This window comes from Erinaceus europaeus, chromosome 3, assembly GCF_950295315.1.
Source record: "Erinaceus europaeus chromosome 3, mEriEur2.1, whole genome shotgun sequence".
Lineage (NCBI taxonomy): Eukaryota > Metazoa > Chordata > Mammalia > Eulipotyphla > Erinaceidae > Erinaceus > Erinaceus europaeus.
Window position 1 is genome coordinate 31,183,519 of NC_080164.1, and position 17,355 is coordinate 31,200,873.

General features: G+C 45.3%; 1 protein-coding gene across 6 annotated transcripts in view; it reads right to left on the bottom strand.

Moving 5' to 3' along the window:
* ATP6V1C2 (ATPase H+ transporting V1 subunit C2) overlaps window positions 1–4,533 on the bottom strand; it is a 69,722-nt gene extending 65,189 nt beyond the window's left edge. The window contains exons 1-2 of one of the 6 annotated variants that reach the window (XM_060186984.1): window positions 3,722–4,533; window positions 423–578 (exon numbers count right to left, since the gene is read on the bottom strand). In XM_060186984.1, the coding sequence (XP_060042967.1) occupies window positions 423–551 (129 nt within the window). In that variant the 5' untranslated portion in view covers window positions 552–578; window positions 3,722–4,533. Of the gene's footprint in view, window positions 1–422; window positions 579–1,929; window positions 2,112–3,439 lie in introns of those variants that run through there. The other 5 variants (XM_060186982.1, XM_060186983.1, XM_060186988.1 and 2 more) reach the window with 5 other exon arrangements.
* Between the last annotated feature and the right edge of the window lie 12,822 nt (window positions 4,534–17,355).

Genomic DNA, 17,355 nt, shown 5'->3' on the forward strand with positions numbered 1-17,355 from the left:
ATTTTTATTTATGCATTTATTTATTTTTAGAGAGAGAGAAAGTGAAAGAGACCACAGTACCGAGGCGTCCTTCAACGCAGTGAGGGCAGGGTTCAAACCTGGGCTGCACACATGGCAGTAGCACACTATCCAAATGAGCTATTTTACCAACTTGTGTAAAATGCTGACACATTTTGCAGCTTCAGACACTGTACCCACACCCTTATTCCCATTCACTCTTTCTTGTGGCACTAAGTCCACGGGTGCCACCATTAGTGGTGGACTGTGGTGTAAAGTCCCATGACGACTGATGACTCCCCATCCACCCACGGCCCTCAAACGCTGGTAGTACTGAGCATGGTTCTTTTTGCCCAGTTATTTCTCCTTGGCTTCCCAAACCCCTGTCTACCACCTCCTAACTTCCCCCTCCCCAGGAATCTTACCTTGAAGTCAGGAATGGTGAATTTGGTGTTGTAAGATAGGTTAGACTTGGAGGTGACTGTATTCATTCTCTCCAGTGCTTGTAGGTTTTCCTTATCACCTGGTGCAGATATTAACCAGAACTCCGACATGCTTCCTGGTCTTCTTTGGTTCAGTTACTGACCAGAGAACCACAGCAACATATACAAACAGAAACAGGAGGACAGAAGTGTCAAATGGCTCTTCTCCTTCACCACTCCCTGGCCTCAGAGTTAATCCTCAGCAGCTGTCACCAGGCCCCTTCCCATTCTTTCTTTCTGGACCTGTTAGTTTAGATTCTCCAGTTCCAAGGACAGCCATTGGCAGGCCCACGCAATGTCTTATCTCCACTTGGAAAGCCCTGAGGTCTTCACAAAGGCACTCGATGGCCCTCCCACTCTAGGGTGGTTCTGACACACATATCTTTCTTCTTCCCTTTCTTTTTTAAAAAAATATGTAGTTATTTATTTATTGGATAGAGACAGAGACATCAAGTGGGAAGTGGGCGATAGAAAGGGAAAGAAAGAGAGGCATATGCAGCCCTGCTTCACCACTCATGAAATTTCCCCATGCAGGTGAGGAGAGGAGATTGAGCCCAGATCCTTGTGCAAGGCAATGGGCGCTCTCTAACGGGTGCACCACCACCTGGCCCATCTTTTCTCTCTTTCTTACTAGAGTATTGTGCTCAGATCTGCTTTGTGGTATGTTGGGGGTTGAACCCAAAACCTCAGAGCCTCAGGAATGAACGTCATAGGTGGGGGTATAGTATAATGGTTATGCAAAAAGACTTTCATGCCTGAGGCTCTCAAGTCCCAAGTTTAATCCCCCACACCACCATGAGCCAGAGCTGAGCAGTGCTCTGGAAAAAAAAAAAAACGGGGGGGGGGTGGAGCGGGGAGTTGGGCAGTAGCGCATGTGGCACAAAGTGCAAGGACTGTCTTCAAGATCCCCCAGCTCCCCACCTACAGGGAAGTCGCTTCACAGGCGGTGAAGCAGGTCTGCAGGTGTCTATCTTTCTCTCCCCTTCTCTGTCTTCCTTGCCTCTCTCCATTTCTCTCTGTCTTATCCAACAACAACATCAATAACAACTACAACAATAAAACAACAAGGGCAACAAAAGGGAATAGATAAATAAATAAAAAGGCTTAAAAAAAAAAAAGGAATGAAAGTCATTTGCAATTATGCAGTCTCCCCAGCCCCTCCCCCCAGCTCCTTTTGTTTTTTCTTTTGTTTTGTTTGGGGGAGGAGTGTTGGTGGGAGAGTGGTTGGAATGGACTGCCAAATTCCTTTCATTCACTCTACTTCAGTGAAAACTTGTTTGACAATATCAAACAGGGGCAGTAAACCAGATTTGGGTACTCTCTGGAGTGACATTTTTCTCTCCTCCAAACTGCATCTTCTGGGAATGCAGGATGGGATGGATAAAGGACTAGAACAAGGAGGGATTTTTCTATAGCGGGCCTCTAGGGTGAACCCCAGACTTTAACTCACCAATCTTGAAATAGGTGCTAGCTTTAAAAATAGACTTTGGAGTGAGTCGAGTCATGTGGTAGCGCAGCGGGTGGGTTAGGTGCAAGTGGCACAAAGTACGAGGACCGAGTTAAAGATTCTGGTTTGAGCCCACGGCTCCCCACCTGTAGGGGAGAAGCTTCACAGGCAGTGAAGCAGGCCTGCTGGTGTCTATCTTTCTCTCCTCCTCTCAGTCTTCTCCTCCTCTCTCCATTTCTCTGTTCTATCAGACAACAACAACGACATCAATAATAACTATAACAAAAGGGAATAAATAAATATTTTTTAAAAAATAAACTTTAAAAAATACTTCTTTTGTAATCAGAGATGGACAAAAAGAACAGGGCATACTAACTTCGCTTCCCCACAAAACTGTGTAGAGGTGGGTCAATTGCTGGGCCTAGCTGGTAATTTCTTCCCAACGTCCCTGGCCTCTCAAGTCCATTAGTTCTGCTCATTCAAACGTGGGCACACCCACACCTTTCTCCCCTGGGCCAGTTCCTCCTGCCCTTTGCCTCCTTAAAGTGCTTTGAGGGGTCAGGCAGTAGCGCAGCCAGTTAAGAGCACGTGGCGAGAAGCGAGAAGCGCAAGGACCAGGGTAAGAATCCAGCCCTGGCTCCCCAACTGTAGGGGAGAAGCTTCACAGGCAGTGAAGCAGGTCTGCAGGTGTCTATCTTTCTCTCTCCCTCTCTGTCTCCCCTTCCTCTCTCCACTTCTGTCTGTCTTATCTAACAACGATGACATCTTCATCAACAACAATAATAACTACAACAACAATAAAACAACAAGGGCAACAAGAGGGAAAATAAATAACAAAATTAAATTTAAAAAAATAAAGTGCTCTGATGGCTCAGGGGGAAAATAATAATAAATAAAATAAAAATAAAGGGGCCTGGCAGTGGCTCACCCAGTAGCACATACATGTTCCCATGTTCGAGGACCCCTGTTCAAGCCCCCACTCCCCATCTGCAAGAGGGAAGCTTGACAGTGGGAAAGCAACGCTGCGGATGTCTCTCTTGCTCTCTCTCTGTCTCCTCCTTCCCTCTCAATTTCTATCTCAACAAAAATAAATACACATTAAAAAGAATATTCTAAAAACAAATAACATTAAAAGAGTCGGACGTAATAACAGTCTGACACTCCACATTTGCAGTTTTTGTTTCTCTTCTCCTTTTCATCACCCATCTTCCCCCTCTCCAAGAGTGAAGTCGGTGCTTCTTAGTCTCTGCGCGCTGGATGCAGCGAACCTTCGCTGGCCAGGGGGCGAACAGGACGTGCACATGACCTGGGGCGATGCCACCTGTCCCGGCCCCCGGGAGGGCACAGCGGAGGCGCCGGCCGGCCGCCCCGGTTCCCACGGACGGAGCTCAGAGCCGGGCCGCGCTGGAGAGCCGGGCGCCCCGGGACCTAGCTGGCGCGCCGCCCTGGAGCCGGTGCCCTGGCCGTGCTCCCGCCCCCGCCCCGCACGTCCCAGTCCCTCCGCGGGGCTTACCCGGAGCAGGGGCCTCTCGGTCGGGGCTGCGCTCGGCGGGCTCCCGGGAGGCAGCGGCTGGGGTGCTCCGCCCCGCCACGCGCTTTTATCCGGAGCGGGGGAGGCCACCGCGGACCCCGCCCGTCCGTCGGGCATTTGCATAGTCGGCTGCCCGCCTCCCGCGGGGGCTGGGGCCGGACTGAAGCCGAGGCTGGGGTTGCGGCCACCACGGCGCCCCGGGTCGCCCCGGGAGGGACTGTCGTCCCCTTCATCCCTGGCAGAGATCCCCAAGCACTTACTCACGGAGTTGGGGCGCCGGCGGGGTCCCGGGGTGCATCCGACGGGGTCTCCAGCGTGACCCGACGTGAAGGCTACCGGAGCAGGTGAAGGAGCCAGAGCAAGTCAAGTGCACCCGTGGGCACCTGCCACCCGGATCGGGTGTCCCCACCCCCTCACTTCGCGGTGACAGGGGACGGAGGTTAGCGAGCCACTGAGCCACAGGACTGACCTGCGGAAAGCGACGCGACAGGTTCACCTGTGTTTGGGAGCGCACACCTGAGCAGAGGAAGGAACCTACCTGCCCAAGTGGGCGGGGACCTGCCCTGGATTGTCGGGGCGGCTCCTGGTGCTGACGCGCCGGGTTCCCGAACCTCTTCCTGTGTGTGCGGGGCCAGGGGCACCCAACCTACTGTTGGGGACCACAGTGACTCATGCTGTGGGAAACAAGTGTGGAAGGGTCCCACAAACGAACCTGTGACCGTGAAAGAAAAGGGGAGGGGGGAAAAAAAGCAAAGCAAAATAAAACAAAACAAAACAGGAGACTCTGAGAATTGGTTTTCTCTGGAGTCCAGGAGGAAATAGTGCATACCTTTTCTATGGGCGACGTTTTCAGCAGTTTCTGGGAAAGAAAAATCTTGGAATTGGGGGGAAGGGAGCAGTTTTGAAGATTAGCAGTTTCCTAAACTTCTCCCTCCCAGAATAAAACTTCTGGGGGGGGGGGGACTGCATACCTGGGTGATGCACATGCTCATGGACGATGCTCATGGACCCAGGTTCAAGTCCCTGGTCCCCACGAGCTGTAAAGCAATGCTGCAAATTACTCTCCCTTCCTTCCTTCCTTCCTTCCTTCCTTCCTTCCTTCCTTCCTTCCTTTCTCTCTCCCTCCCTCCCTCCCTCCCTCCCTTCTCTCAATTTCCCTCTGTCACTATCATAATTAAGTGTCTCTGTGTGTTTTAAATAAATAAAACTGGTCAGAACATCTCTTCATCTTTTATTGTGAATGCTTTCAGGTTTGGGGAGGGAAGAGGTCAAGTGAAATAAAAGAAAAAATAAAAGGAAGAAAGAAAGGAGAAGAAAGAGGAAGAAAGAAAGATAGAAAGAAAGAAAGAAAGAAAGGCAGAAGAGGTCAGTCTCAAAAGAGGCTGGATGGGTGACAGACCAGAAAGGTGAAGTTTAAGGTCATGACACCACTGTGAGGTGCTTATGGATGTGGACTTGGTTTGGGGCTGCCTGCACCTGTATCATGGCTATTGGGACACCGAGGTGCATTAGTCAGGCCTTGCAACATCTTCCTGAAGGAGGACACCTGAAACCCAATGATGAGGAAACCCCGGGGTGTGCAGGGAGCTTAAGTGCAATTCCAGGGAAGGAGTGGCTTGCTTCCAGGTTGACAGGGGTCTTTAATCTCCAGCTTTATCCAATAACTGCCCTTCTTACCATTCAGAGAGGACATTGTCTAGAGCTGAGGCCAGACTTCAATGGCAAGCACTGGTAGGGATTCACACAGAAGTTGCATGGACTGCTGGGTGTCACCGGTTACTGGCAGAGCTCTCAGTGGGGCTCAAGTCTCTGACCCAAATCTGTGTCCTCCCCACTGAGCCCAGCAAACCAGCAGAGCTGGATCACAACCGGAGGGAGATCCCTGCTTTCTACTTCAGTCTGTGTTTTTCTAGCTTTCTATGTTCAAGACTAATGACCTGGTTTCTCAGAAACTGAGGGACACATAGGAAGTGTCATCTCTTTGTTGAGGGCCCCATTTATTTATTTACTCATTCACTCATTTAGTAGAGACAGAGGGAAACTTAGATGGAAGGAAGAGAGAGAGAGAAAAAAAAAGACACCTTCAACACTGTTTTACTGTATTAAAGGTGGAGACTAGAGGCTTGAAGCGTAGTCCTTGTGTGTGGTAACATGTATAGTCTATTGGGTATACCATCACCTGGCCTCAACTTCATCTATTTCCTTTTATCATTTTCTTGGGGATGGGGGTTAATGGTTTAAAATACAGTCATTGATACTTGGGTACAATCTCTCATTTCCCTATAATAGGTATCTGCAATACACTCTCACTCCCAACTTGGAACCTCATTCTTTCTATATAATCAGTTTCCACCATCAAACTGAACAAGTTCATTTTGTGAAAGAAAGCACTTAGATGCAAAGTGAGTTCTGCACATCTCATTAAGAAAATTAAAGCAGGGAGAGAGTATAACCGTTATGTAAAAAGACTTTCATGCCTGAGGTTCTAATGTCCCCCAAATTCAGTCCCCTACACCATTATAAACCAGAACTGAGCAGTGCTCTGGGGGGGGGGGGGGGAGGAAGAAGGAAAAAAATGGATAGTGACTGGGGAAGTTGCTTAGTACTTTCATGTGAAAGGTACTGTGTTTGATTCCTGGCATAATCTATGCTTGTTTGCCCTCTCTTTCATTCTCATTTAATAAATGAATCAATCTTGTTCAGTTCAGAGGAATAGCCGGATCATCATGCTGGTTGGCACACTTGGGATCTCATGCTAGAGAATTCAATGCCTTATTCACCATACCACCTCCTGGGCCACAATCAATAAATCTTTTTATTTAAAAAAAGAAGTCCCTATAATGACACAGTGGATAAAGCATGGACTCGAGTGGTCCGGGAGGTGGTGCAATGAATATAGGGTTGGACTCTGAAGCATGAGGTCCTGAGTTCCATCTCTGGCAGCACATGTACTAGAGTGATATCTGGTCCTTTCTCCTCCTATCCTTCTCATAAATAAATAAATATTTTAAATTTTTTTCTTTATCTTTATTTATTGGATAGAGACAGCCAGAAATCAAGAGGGAAGGGGTGACAGAGAGGGAGAGAGACACCTGTAGGCCTGCTTTACCACTCGTAAAGCTTTCCCCCTACAGGTGGAGACCAGGGCTCGAGACCTGGGTCCTTGCACATTGTAATACATGCACTTAATCAGGTGCACCACTATCCAGCCCCATAAATAAATATTTTTTTAAAAAGCAAGCATAGGTCCTAGGTTTGATCCATGGCATCACATATGCCAGAGTGCCAAAGTGATGCTCTCTTTCTTGCTCACTGTCTCCCCACACTTTCTTTTTTATAAAGTATTTTTTAAAAAAGATAACAATAAGGATCCGTGTTAATCCTAGCCTATCTTGAAATCAAAAATTGAAACTCTTGTATGTCTTTCACATCCTGCATTTCTTAGAGCTAGTTTACTTTTTTTTTTTAACCAGAGCACTGTTCAGCTCTGGTTTATGGTGGTATGGGGGATTGAACCTGGGACTTTGGAGCCTCGGCCATGAGAGTTTCTTTGCATAACTATCATGCTTTCTTCCTAGTTTGCCGACCTAGTTTGCCTTTTCTCAAATAACAATTTTTTTTTGTTTATAAAGGTATTTTTATGTTTCTTATCTGACATTCAGAAAACACAGAGTATAGAAAAGAAAGTAATACATTTATCTTTATTTACATAATCTGAAAATAGCCACTGTTAACATTCAAATTCATTGTGTTAATTTTCAATTCATATTCATATACACAGATTCATATACACTTTTTGGTATGATCGAGATTACATATAAAAGTATGGCATTTGCTATTGATTGCTTTTTAAAGAAAATGGAATCTAATCTGTCTTATCACTAAAGGGTAATTCAGTGTCATCAACAATTTACCACAGTCCAGAACTTGGGTTGCATATGTTTTATTCCAAAAAACAAATAAAGAAATCTTGCTGGAGAGCTTCAGGAGAGAAAGAAAATGAAAACAGTACTGTCTTGCCCACGGATATTTTGACTTGCAGTTTTCAAAGACAAGAGCCTATGTGCTTATCAGTTTGGAATCACCTTGTGTTATTCCTTCAAGTTTCCCTATAAAGTGAGATCAGTCTTGGACACAGAGAAACAGGGAGAAATCAGCTGAAAGTTTCAGAGCCTGGGTCTTGAATATTTTAGGAGAATATAAGACAGCATTCCTGACCTATAAGGAAAGATGTTCTTTCGCATAGATTAGCCCGAAGCAGCTCTCAGCAGTACCTTTCCAATTCTCCTTCACACTCCTAAAGTCTCTGAAATCTATAACTAATTTACGTGCTTTGACCATTGCCTTGAAAATAGGCCCCAGGCTAAGCCACTGTCCCTCTCCAATGCTTTCTTTACACAGCCAGGTTATAAAGAAAACTATCTCTTCCTGGGATTTAAAGCTGGTGAAGACATGCCATCAACCCTGGAGCATCTCCTGCTTTGAATGATTTTGACTCTGGCACGATATTCCAGATATGCGTCTGCCGTTGTCACTGATCATGCATTGAGCCAGCTGAGGTCTGCGCAAGAGCCAACAGTCCCATCGGGTTTGGAACCAGAAAGACAAGGCTGACCCAGTTGTTCTGGACTTACTGCTCTCCAGCCTCTCTCAGAGGGTGTTTTTTGAGACCTCTTTAACTCTTCCTTTTTGGTGGCAGCCCTCCTAGGATGCTCTTTCCCAACTAGTAGATACATGATCCCACCTGTACTTGGCCAGGTGGATTTTTCTGGGCTTTGCAGAAAAGAACGCAGGGCAGTATTTTTTTCTTGGGGGTGGAGTGAAGGTCAAGCATGAAGACGTGGGTGGGGGGGTGGATTGGTTAGGCGCACGTGGCATAGGGACGGGCATAGGGATCCCGGTTCAAGTCCCCCCCCCCCCCCCCGGTTCCCCACCTGGGGGGGGGGTTGCTTCACAAGCAGTGAAGCAGGTCTGCAGGTCTCTTTCTCTCCCACTCTCTGTCTCCCCCCCCCCTCCATTTCTCTCTGTCCTATCTGGCAACAACAACAGCAATAACAAAGGTAACAAAATAGGAAAAATGGCCTCCAGGAGCAGTGGGTTCATAGTGTAGGCACTGAGCCCCAGAGATAACCCTGGAGGGGAAAGAGAAAAAGAAAAGAAAAGAGATGAGAAAAGACAAGACAAGATAAGACAAGACATGGGCAGTGATGAGGAGGGAATGACTCTCTAGTGGAGAAAAAGACAAGCAGAATTGTCCCTTGATAGGTTGGTGAAGATAGCACGTGGTTATGCAAAAAGACTTTCATGCCTGAGGCTCTGAAGTTCCAGGTTCAGTCCTCTACAAGACCATAAACCAGAGCTGAGCAGAGTTCTGTTTTTTTTTTTCTTTAAAAAAAAAAGGGTCAGGTGGTGGTACACCTGGTAGAGTGCTTATGTTACAGTGTGTAGGACCCAGTTTCAAGCTCCCAATCCTCACTTGCAGGGGGAGGGGAGGCTTTATGAGCAAGCGATAAAGCAGTATTGCATCTCTCTTACTCTCTGTCTCCTCCTTCCTTCTCAATTTATTTCTGTCTCTAATAAATAAACAAAATATGGGGGGCAGTGGCATACTCAATTAAGCATACATGTTTCTATGTGCAAAGACCCAGGTTCAAACTACCAGTCCCCACCTTCAGGAGGGAAGTTTCACTAGTGGTGAATCAGTGCTACAAATGTCTCTCTTTCTCCTTCTGTATCGCCCCCATCCGTGTCAATTTCTCCCATTCTATGAAATGAAAAGAGAGAGAGAAAAAAAAAAAAAAAAACAGAAGGGAAGAACTGGCCATCAAGAGCAGTGGACTTTTCCTGAGGGCAGTGAGCCCCAGCAAATAACACTGGTGGCAGTAAAAATATAATTAATATATATTAAAATTTTTTAAAGAAGGAGAAGAATTGTCCTTTGGTGCCATTGTGGTAAAAGCAGATTAAGCTTTGTAATCAGATGGTTGGATAAGCAACTTAAACTTGTTGAGCTGCAGTTTTCCACCTGAAACAGGAAGGACAATAATGTTCAGCTTTCAAGCTTGTGATAAAGATGAAGGAGAATCAAATAGCCTCTGAGGCACAAAGACCAGCTGAGCTGTGCCTGTTCAACTTTTCCTTCCCTTTCACCATCCCTATGCTCTCTTAGATATGTTTAGGGCTCCATATATTATAAACGGAATATGGTAATAATGCAATTATTAGCCATATAAGAATAGCCCAGAATTTTTCATCAAGAACCCAAAGCTCTTTATTTCTCACTTATTTTTCTGTCGTTTTATTGAGGTGTCAGTAATTTCCATGACAGCAGTTGGCACATGGCACAATTTCTCATCCCCCCATGCGAGGTGTCTATAAAACACTTTCACCCCCAATTATGGTCCTTTTCTACCATCATGCACCAGGACCCTCTCTTTTAATTTTTTTAAAATTTTATGTATTTGATAGAGACAGCCAGAAATTGAAAGGAGTGGGGAGATAGAGGGGGAGAGAGACACCTGCAGCCCTGCTTCACCACTTATGAAGCTTTCCCCCTGCAGGTGGAAACTGAGGGCTTGAACCCAGGTCCTTGCACGCTGTAATGTGAACACTCAACCAGGTGCACCACCACCTGCCCCCCCCCAGATCCCTCTCCTCCCTCCTTCTCCAGAGTCCTTTGCTTTGTTGTAATGCACCAGTATTATTTTATTTTAATGAGAAAGATACAGAGAGAACGATACAAAGAGATAGAGACCAGAGTACTACTCAGCTCTGGCTAATGGTGGTGTAGGGAATTGAACCTGGGGCCTTAGAGCCTCAGACATGGAAGTCTTTTTTCCCTCCCTCCCTTCCTTCCTTCTCATAGAGACAGAAAAGCAGTGAGGCAGAAGGAAAATGAGATCACAGCACCATGGCCTGGGAGATGGGGCAATGGATAAAGCATTGGACTCTCAAACATGAGGTCTCGAGTTCAATTCCCAGTAGCACATGTATCAGAGTCATGTTTGGTTCTTTCTTTCTCTCCTCCTATCTTTCTTATCAAATAAATAAAACCTTTAAGAGAGAGAGAGAGAGAGAGAGAGAGAGAGCAAGAGCAAGAGCAAGAGAGGGAGACCACAGCACCAAAGCTCCCTTCAATATTGTGAGGACTGGGCTTGCATCTGAATCACCCACATGGCAAAGCAACACATAACCCGAGTGAGCTATTTCGCTGGCCTGAAAGTCTTTAGCATAACCATTCTGCAGTTTCCCCAGCCCAAAGCTCTTCTATCTACATTTTCTCATCCACTCAATACCTTTGTGATTTAAGGACAGCTGTCAAGATGGCTTTCACTTTTCCCTGGAGGACATGGAAATCATGTCTTCTTTGTCCAAGTGAACTAGTGAACCTCAATCTCTCATTTAACCAACTGTTGCATGGTTTGTTTTGTTCTCAACATCTGCAAGCCACCGTGAGGTTTACAAGAGAATAGAGTGAGGAGGACAACTTTTGCAAGCTTTGGGTCCATGATTGCTCAACAATTTGTTTGGCTTTGTATGTTAACTCTCTTTTCAGTCACCAGGTTCCAGGTGTCATCAGGATGCCGGCCAGACTTCCCTGGATTGAAGACCCCACCAATGTGTCCTGGAGCTCAGCTTCCCCAGAGACCCACCCTACTAGGGAAAGAGAGAGGCAGACTGGGAGTATGGACCGACCAGTCAACGCCCATGTTCAGCGGGGAAGCAATGACAGAAGCCAGACCTTCTACCTTCTGCATCCCACAATGACCCTGGGTCCATGCTCCCAGAGGGATAGAGAATGGGAAAGCTACTGGGGAGGGGGTTGGATATGGAGATTGGGCGGTGGGAATTGTGTGGAGTTGTACCCCTCCTACCCTATGGTTTTGTTAATTAATCCTTTCTTAAAAAAAGATTAAAAAATTAAAAAATTTAAAAAAAAAAGAATGAGGAGGACAAGGAGGAGGAGGATGGCTAAGCAGTGGTGTTCCCAGTAGAGCACTCATTTTACTATTCACAAGGATCCAGGTTCAAATCCCCGGGGGGAGGAAGATTCACAAGCAATGGAGCAGTACTGCAGGTGTATCTATCTATCTTCCTTTTCCCTATCAATTTTTCTCTGTCTGTATTCAAAATAGATTACATAAAAATACAGTTAATAGGGGAGTCGGGCTGTAGCGCAGCAGGTTAAGCACAGGTGGCGCAAAGCACAAGGACCGGCATAAGGATCCCGGTTCGAACCCCGGCTCCTCACCTGCAGGGGAGTCGCTTCACAGGCGGTGAAGCAGGTCTGCAGGTGTCTCTCTTTCTCTCCTCCTCTCTGTCTTCCCCTCCTCTCTCCATTTCTCTCTGTCCTATCCAACAACGACAACAACAATAATAACTACAACAATAAAACAACAAGGGCAACAAAAGGGAATAAATAAATAAAATAAATATTAAAAAAAATACAGTTAATAACAATGATGATGATGATCTACTTTCAGACCAGTAGTAGAGTCAAGCAAATATGGTAAACACAAGTTCTATCAACCCCAACCCATTAAGGCACGAATCCAAAGCAGGATGTGATGTCAGCTCGAAAGTGAGACAGGTATGATTTCTCAAGAAATACCATGAGCCTCATCTCACAGAGGAGGAAATGGGCCCAAGGAGATTAAATGACCTAACCAGCTTCACTCTCCTACTGCACAAGTGCAGACTGCACAACAAGGCCTACACAGGTCCTCTCCTCATCTGTCTGATGAGCTAGTTACTGGCACTGTCTGGAGCTAAATTCCTGACTTTCCCCCTCACTAGCTGAATGAACTTAAATAAGTTATTTGACTTCAGTGGGCTTTTTCGTAAACTCTAGAATAGGGAGTGTATTATACCTAGTTTAGATTTTTTAAAATAATGATTTATTTATTTGTTGGGAGAGATGAAAGAACTAGAGCATCACTCTGGCACATGCAATGCTGGGGATTGAACTTGGTACCACATACTTAAGGTTCAGCTTTTTATCAGTTGGACCACCTTCTGGGTCATGCTCAGAGATCTTTCCTTCTTTCTCTCTTTGTTTATAGTTTTTTTTTTCCCCTTTGTTTTCCTGTTACCACAGTAGTGCTCAGCTCTGGCTTATGGCGGAGCTGGTGACTGAACCTGGGACTTCAGAGTATCAGTCATGAAAGTCTGTTCCATAACCATAATGCTGTCCCTCCCAGCCCATACTCAGGTTTTTTTTTTTTTTTTGGTGTGTTTGCATGTGCCTGTGTGTGTGCATGTACATGTGTGTGTGTGTGATGAATGACATGGTATAGGGACAGGGCAGTAGTGATGAGTCATTGATCTACTGACCTGCCTTTTAAACTACTTGAAGAACTCACTCCTTCCTGCTCCTTTCCTTCCTTCTGCATTACTTTTCAAATCCCCCCTCTCCCTCCTCCCAATTATTTTAGAAGGGATTAATTCTGGGATGGGAGGTAACTGCATGGGGGCGGAGGTGTGTACCTGGTTGAGCACACGTATTATAGTACATAAGAATCTGGGTTCGAGCCCCTGTCCCCACCTGAGGGGGGGAAGCTTTTCAAGCGGTGAAGGTGTCTCTTCCCTTTCCCTTCCTACCTACCTTCCCTCCTCATGTCTCTGTCTCTATCCAAAATAATTAAATAGGGTGGTGTCAGATAGCATAATGGCTATACAAAGAGACTCTCATGACTGAGGCTCTGGATTCCCAGGTTCAATCCTCTGTACCACCATAAGCCAGAACTGAGCCATGCTCTGGTAAAAAACAAACAAAAGCAATAAATAAATAAAAATAAAATAACTCACTGGTTAGGGTAGTTGATTCTTCATGCAAGAAGCCCCATTAGAGAAGTCTTGGCATCACATCAGAGTACCAGGGCACCAGGGAAAGCTCAGTGCTATATCTTCCCCTCTCTCTGAGCAACGAAATCGTATATGTTCAAGGACCATATCAGGGAAAAAAAAAAAAAGAATAGGATATGTTTCAGTTCTATAGTAAGCACTTGGCCCATTCATCATTCATGACTTTACTAACTGCAGTCTTGACTTTGATGTAGTTTACCAGGTACACCAGGTGCTTAGAAAAATGTCCCCAGGGAGTTCTGAGCTCTGCCTTGGGAGCTGAGAGGATCTGACTGTAAGAACTAGTTGTTTCTTTCCTTCCTTCCCTCCTTCCTTCCCTCCTTCCTTCATTCCTTCCTTCCTTTCTTTTTTTAATTAATTAATTTTTAAAAATTTATTTCTTTATTGGGGAATTAATGTTTTACATTCAACAGTAAATACAATAGTTTGTACATGCATAACATTCCCCAGTTTCCCATTTAACAATACAACCCCCACTATGTCATTTATCATCTTTCATGGACCTGTATTCTCCCCACCCACCCACTCCAGAGTCTTTTACTTGGGTGCAATACGCCAATTCCATTTCAGGTTCTACTTGTGTTTTCTTTTCTGATCTTGTTTTTCAACTTCTGCCTGAGAGTGAGATCATCCTATATTCATCCTTCTGTTTCTGACTTATTTCACTCAACATGATTTTTTCAAGGTCCATCCAAGATCGGCAGAAAACGGTGAAGTCACCATTTTTTACAGCTGAGTAGTATTCCATTGTGTATATATACCACAACTTGCTCAGCCACTCATCTGTGGTTGGACACCTGGGTTGCTTCCAGGTTTTGGCTATTACAAATTGTGCTGCCAAGAACATATGTGTACACAGATCTTTTTGGATGGATGTGTTGGGTTCCTTAGGATATATCCCCAGGAGAGGAATTGCAGGATCATAGGGTAGGTCCATTTCTAGCCTTCTGAGAGTTCTCCAGACTGCTCTCCACAGAGGTTGGACCAATTGACATTCCCACCAGCAGTGCAGGAGGGTTCCTTTGACCCCACACCCTCTCCAGCATTTGCTGCTGTTACCTTTTCTGATGTATGACATTCTCACAGGAGTGAAGTGATATCTCATTGTTGTCTTGATTTGCATTTCTCTGACAATCAGAGACTTGGAGCATTTTTTCGTGTGTTTCTTGGCCTTTTGGATCTCTTCTGTGATGAATATTCTGTCCAAGTCCTCCCCCCATTTTTGGATGGGGTTGTTTGTTGTCCTGTTGTTGAGTCTGGCATGGGTTGACCTTCTATCTATAACTATCTATCTCTGCATATATATTTAAAGATTTTATTTACTTATTCATGAAGCCGAGGCGGAGAGAGAGATAAGGAAAGAACTAGGCATTGCTCTGGTACATGTGCTGCCAGGGATTGAACTCGGGACCTCACTTGAGAGTTCAGTGCTTTATCCACTGTGCCACCTCCTGGACCACTAATTTTTGCCAGTTTTTTTCTATGGTCCTGCCTCCACATCTTTTGTTTTCTTTCTTTTCATTTTTTTTCCTCCAGGGTTTTGCTGGGGTTTGGTGTCTCCACTATGAATCCACTGCTCCTGGAGGCTATTTTTTCCCATTTGTTGCCCTTGTTGTTTATCAATGTTGTTATTATTATTGTTGTTGTTGTTATTGCTGTGGTTGTTGTTGCATAGGACAGAGAGAAATAGAGAAAGGAGGGGAAGACACACCTGCAGACCTGCTTCACAGCTTGTGAAGTGACTCTCCTGCAAGTGGGGAGCCAGGGGCTCGAACTGGGATCCTTACGCCAGTCCTTGTGCTTTGCGCCATGTGCACTTAACCCACTGCGCTACCGCCCACCTGCCCACACATCTTTTCTAAGTCATGTTTACACTTATTGCCACTTTTTTTTTTGCCTCCAGGGTTATCATTGGGGCTCAGTGCCAGCACTACGAATCCACTGCTTCTGGAGGCTATTTTTCCCATTTTGTTGCCCTTGTTGTTGCTGCTATTGTTATTGTTGTTATAGCTGTTGTTGTCATAGGATAGGACAAAGAGAAATGGAGAGAGGAGGGGAAGACAGAGAGGGGGAGAGAAAGACACCTGAAGACCTGCTTCACTGCCTGTGAAGCGACTCCCCTGCAGGTGGGGAGCCGGGGGCTCAAAGCAGGATCCTTGCTCTGGTCCTTGCGCTTTGCACCATGTGTGCTTGACTGGCTGCGCTACCGCCTAGCCCCCCTTATTGCTATTTCTGAGTGTCCTTTCTTTTTCCTCTTCTCCCTCAGATTAGTGAGATAGTTAGTGCCTTGTTTCCTCAAGTGTTTTCCAAAATTGTTTCCTTTTCAGTGATGGTATAAAAATGAAGATTCCTGGTTACAGACTCTTTGGGTCCCACTGTAATTAGGGTGCAGAGCCCTCTGGCATTTTATCACCTTTTCTCCCCTCTGGGAGTATGGATTAACATTTATTTTGCGGTGCAGAAGATGGGAGTTCTGTTTCTATAATTGCTTCTCCACCAGTGGATATGGGTATTGGCAGGTCAATTCATAATCCTAGCCTGTTTCTTTCCCATTTCATTTCATTTCTTTCTTCTCTTTTTCTCTTTCTTTTTTATTTATTTATAAAAAAGAAACACTGACAAAACTGTAGGATAAGAAGGGTACGACTCCACACAATCCCCACCACCAGAACTCCGTATCCCATCCCCTTTCCTGACAGCTTCCCTATTCTTTAACCATCTGGCACCATGGACCCAGGGTCATTATGGGGTGCAGAAGGTGCTATGGCATTGGGGGGAAGCTCTGGTATTTGTCTTTCTTTCTTTCTGTCTGTCTGCCTATCTATCTCTATCTATCTATCTATCTATCTATCTATCTATCTATCTATCTCTAAAGCAGTAGCCTAGGGCACTGAGATCATCACTCTGAGACTCTATTTGCCAGGTGACTAGAGAAAGGAGGTGGAAAAAACAAGGAACTGGTGGCTTAGACCAGGTCCTTAAGCACTGTAATTTAGAGCTCAACCTTGTGCACACCACCCAGCCCCATCTGTCCATCTGAATGTCTATCTTATCTATCTATCTATCTATCTATCTATCTATCTATCTATTTATCTATAAAACAGCCTAGAGCACTGAAATCATGACTCTCAGAGACTCTATTTGCCACATGACTAGAGAAAAGAAGTGGAGGGGCCGGATGCCCTTAGGGGAAAAGCACTCACTAGGTTGTTGTGATAGTCAAGTGTGTTAATTAATTGCCCTTTGCATTTACTTTGAATCTTGATTTTGAATTATCTGTTTAAAGTTGTATGATTGCTTCCCAAGTCATTTAATATTTCTCAAAGCATTTACATTATTTTTATATTTAAAAAAGATTTATTGGTGCTCATGGTGGCACACCTGGCTGAGTGCACTCATTATCGTACACAAAGACCCTGGTTCAAGTCCCTAGTCCTCACCTGCAGGGGAGAAGCTTCATGAGTAGTAAAGCACTGCTGCAGGGGTCTCTCTATCTTCCCTCCTACCCCAGTCTCTCCATGTCTCTAACAAAAGTTTAAAAAAATGTATATGTTTTAAAGGTATTAAAAGGATTTATTTATGAGAGGAAAAAGAGAGGGGAACAGAGCAGCACTCTGACATAGGTAATGGTAGGGATTGAACATAGGACCTCGTGGTTTGGTTTTTGTTTTTTTCTTTTCAATTTTTTTTTTTTTTACCATAGCACTGCTCAGCTCTGGCTTATGGTGGTGCAGGGGATTGAACCTGGGACTTTGGAGCCTCAGGCACGAGAGTCTCTTTGCATAACCGTTATGCTGTCTACCCCTGTCCCTGTTTTGTTTTTGTCTCCAGGGTGGGACGTCATACAGGTAGTACAAATCTACTACTCCTGGTGGCCAGATTCCCCCCCCCCCATTTTATTTGATAAGACAGAGAAATTGAGAGGGGAGGGAGAGGTAGAGAGGGAGAGAAAGAGAGACACCTTCAGATGTGAAGCACCCCCACTACAGGTGGGGAGTAGGGGCTTGAACCCAGTTTCTTTCGCATGGTATGAT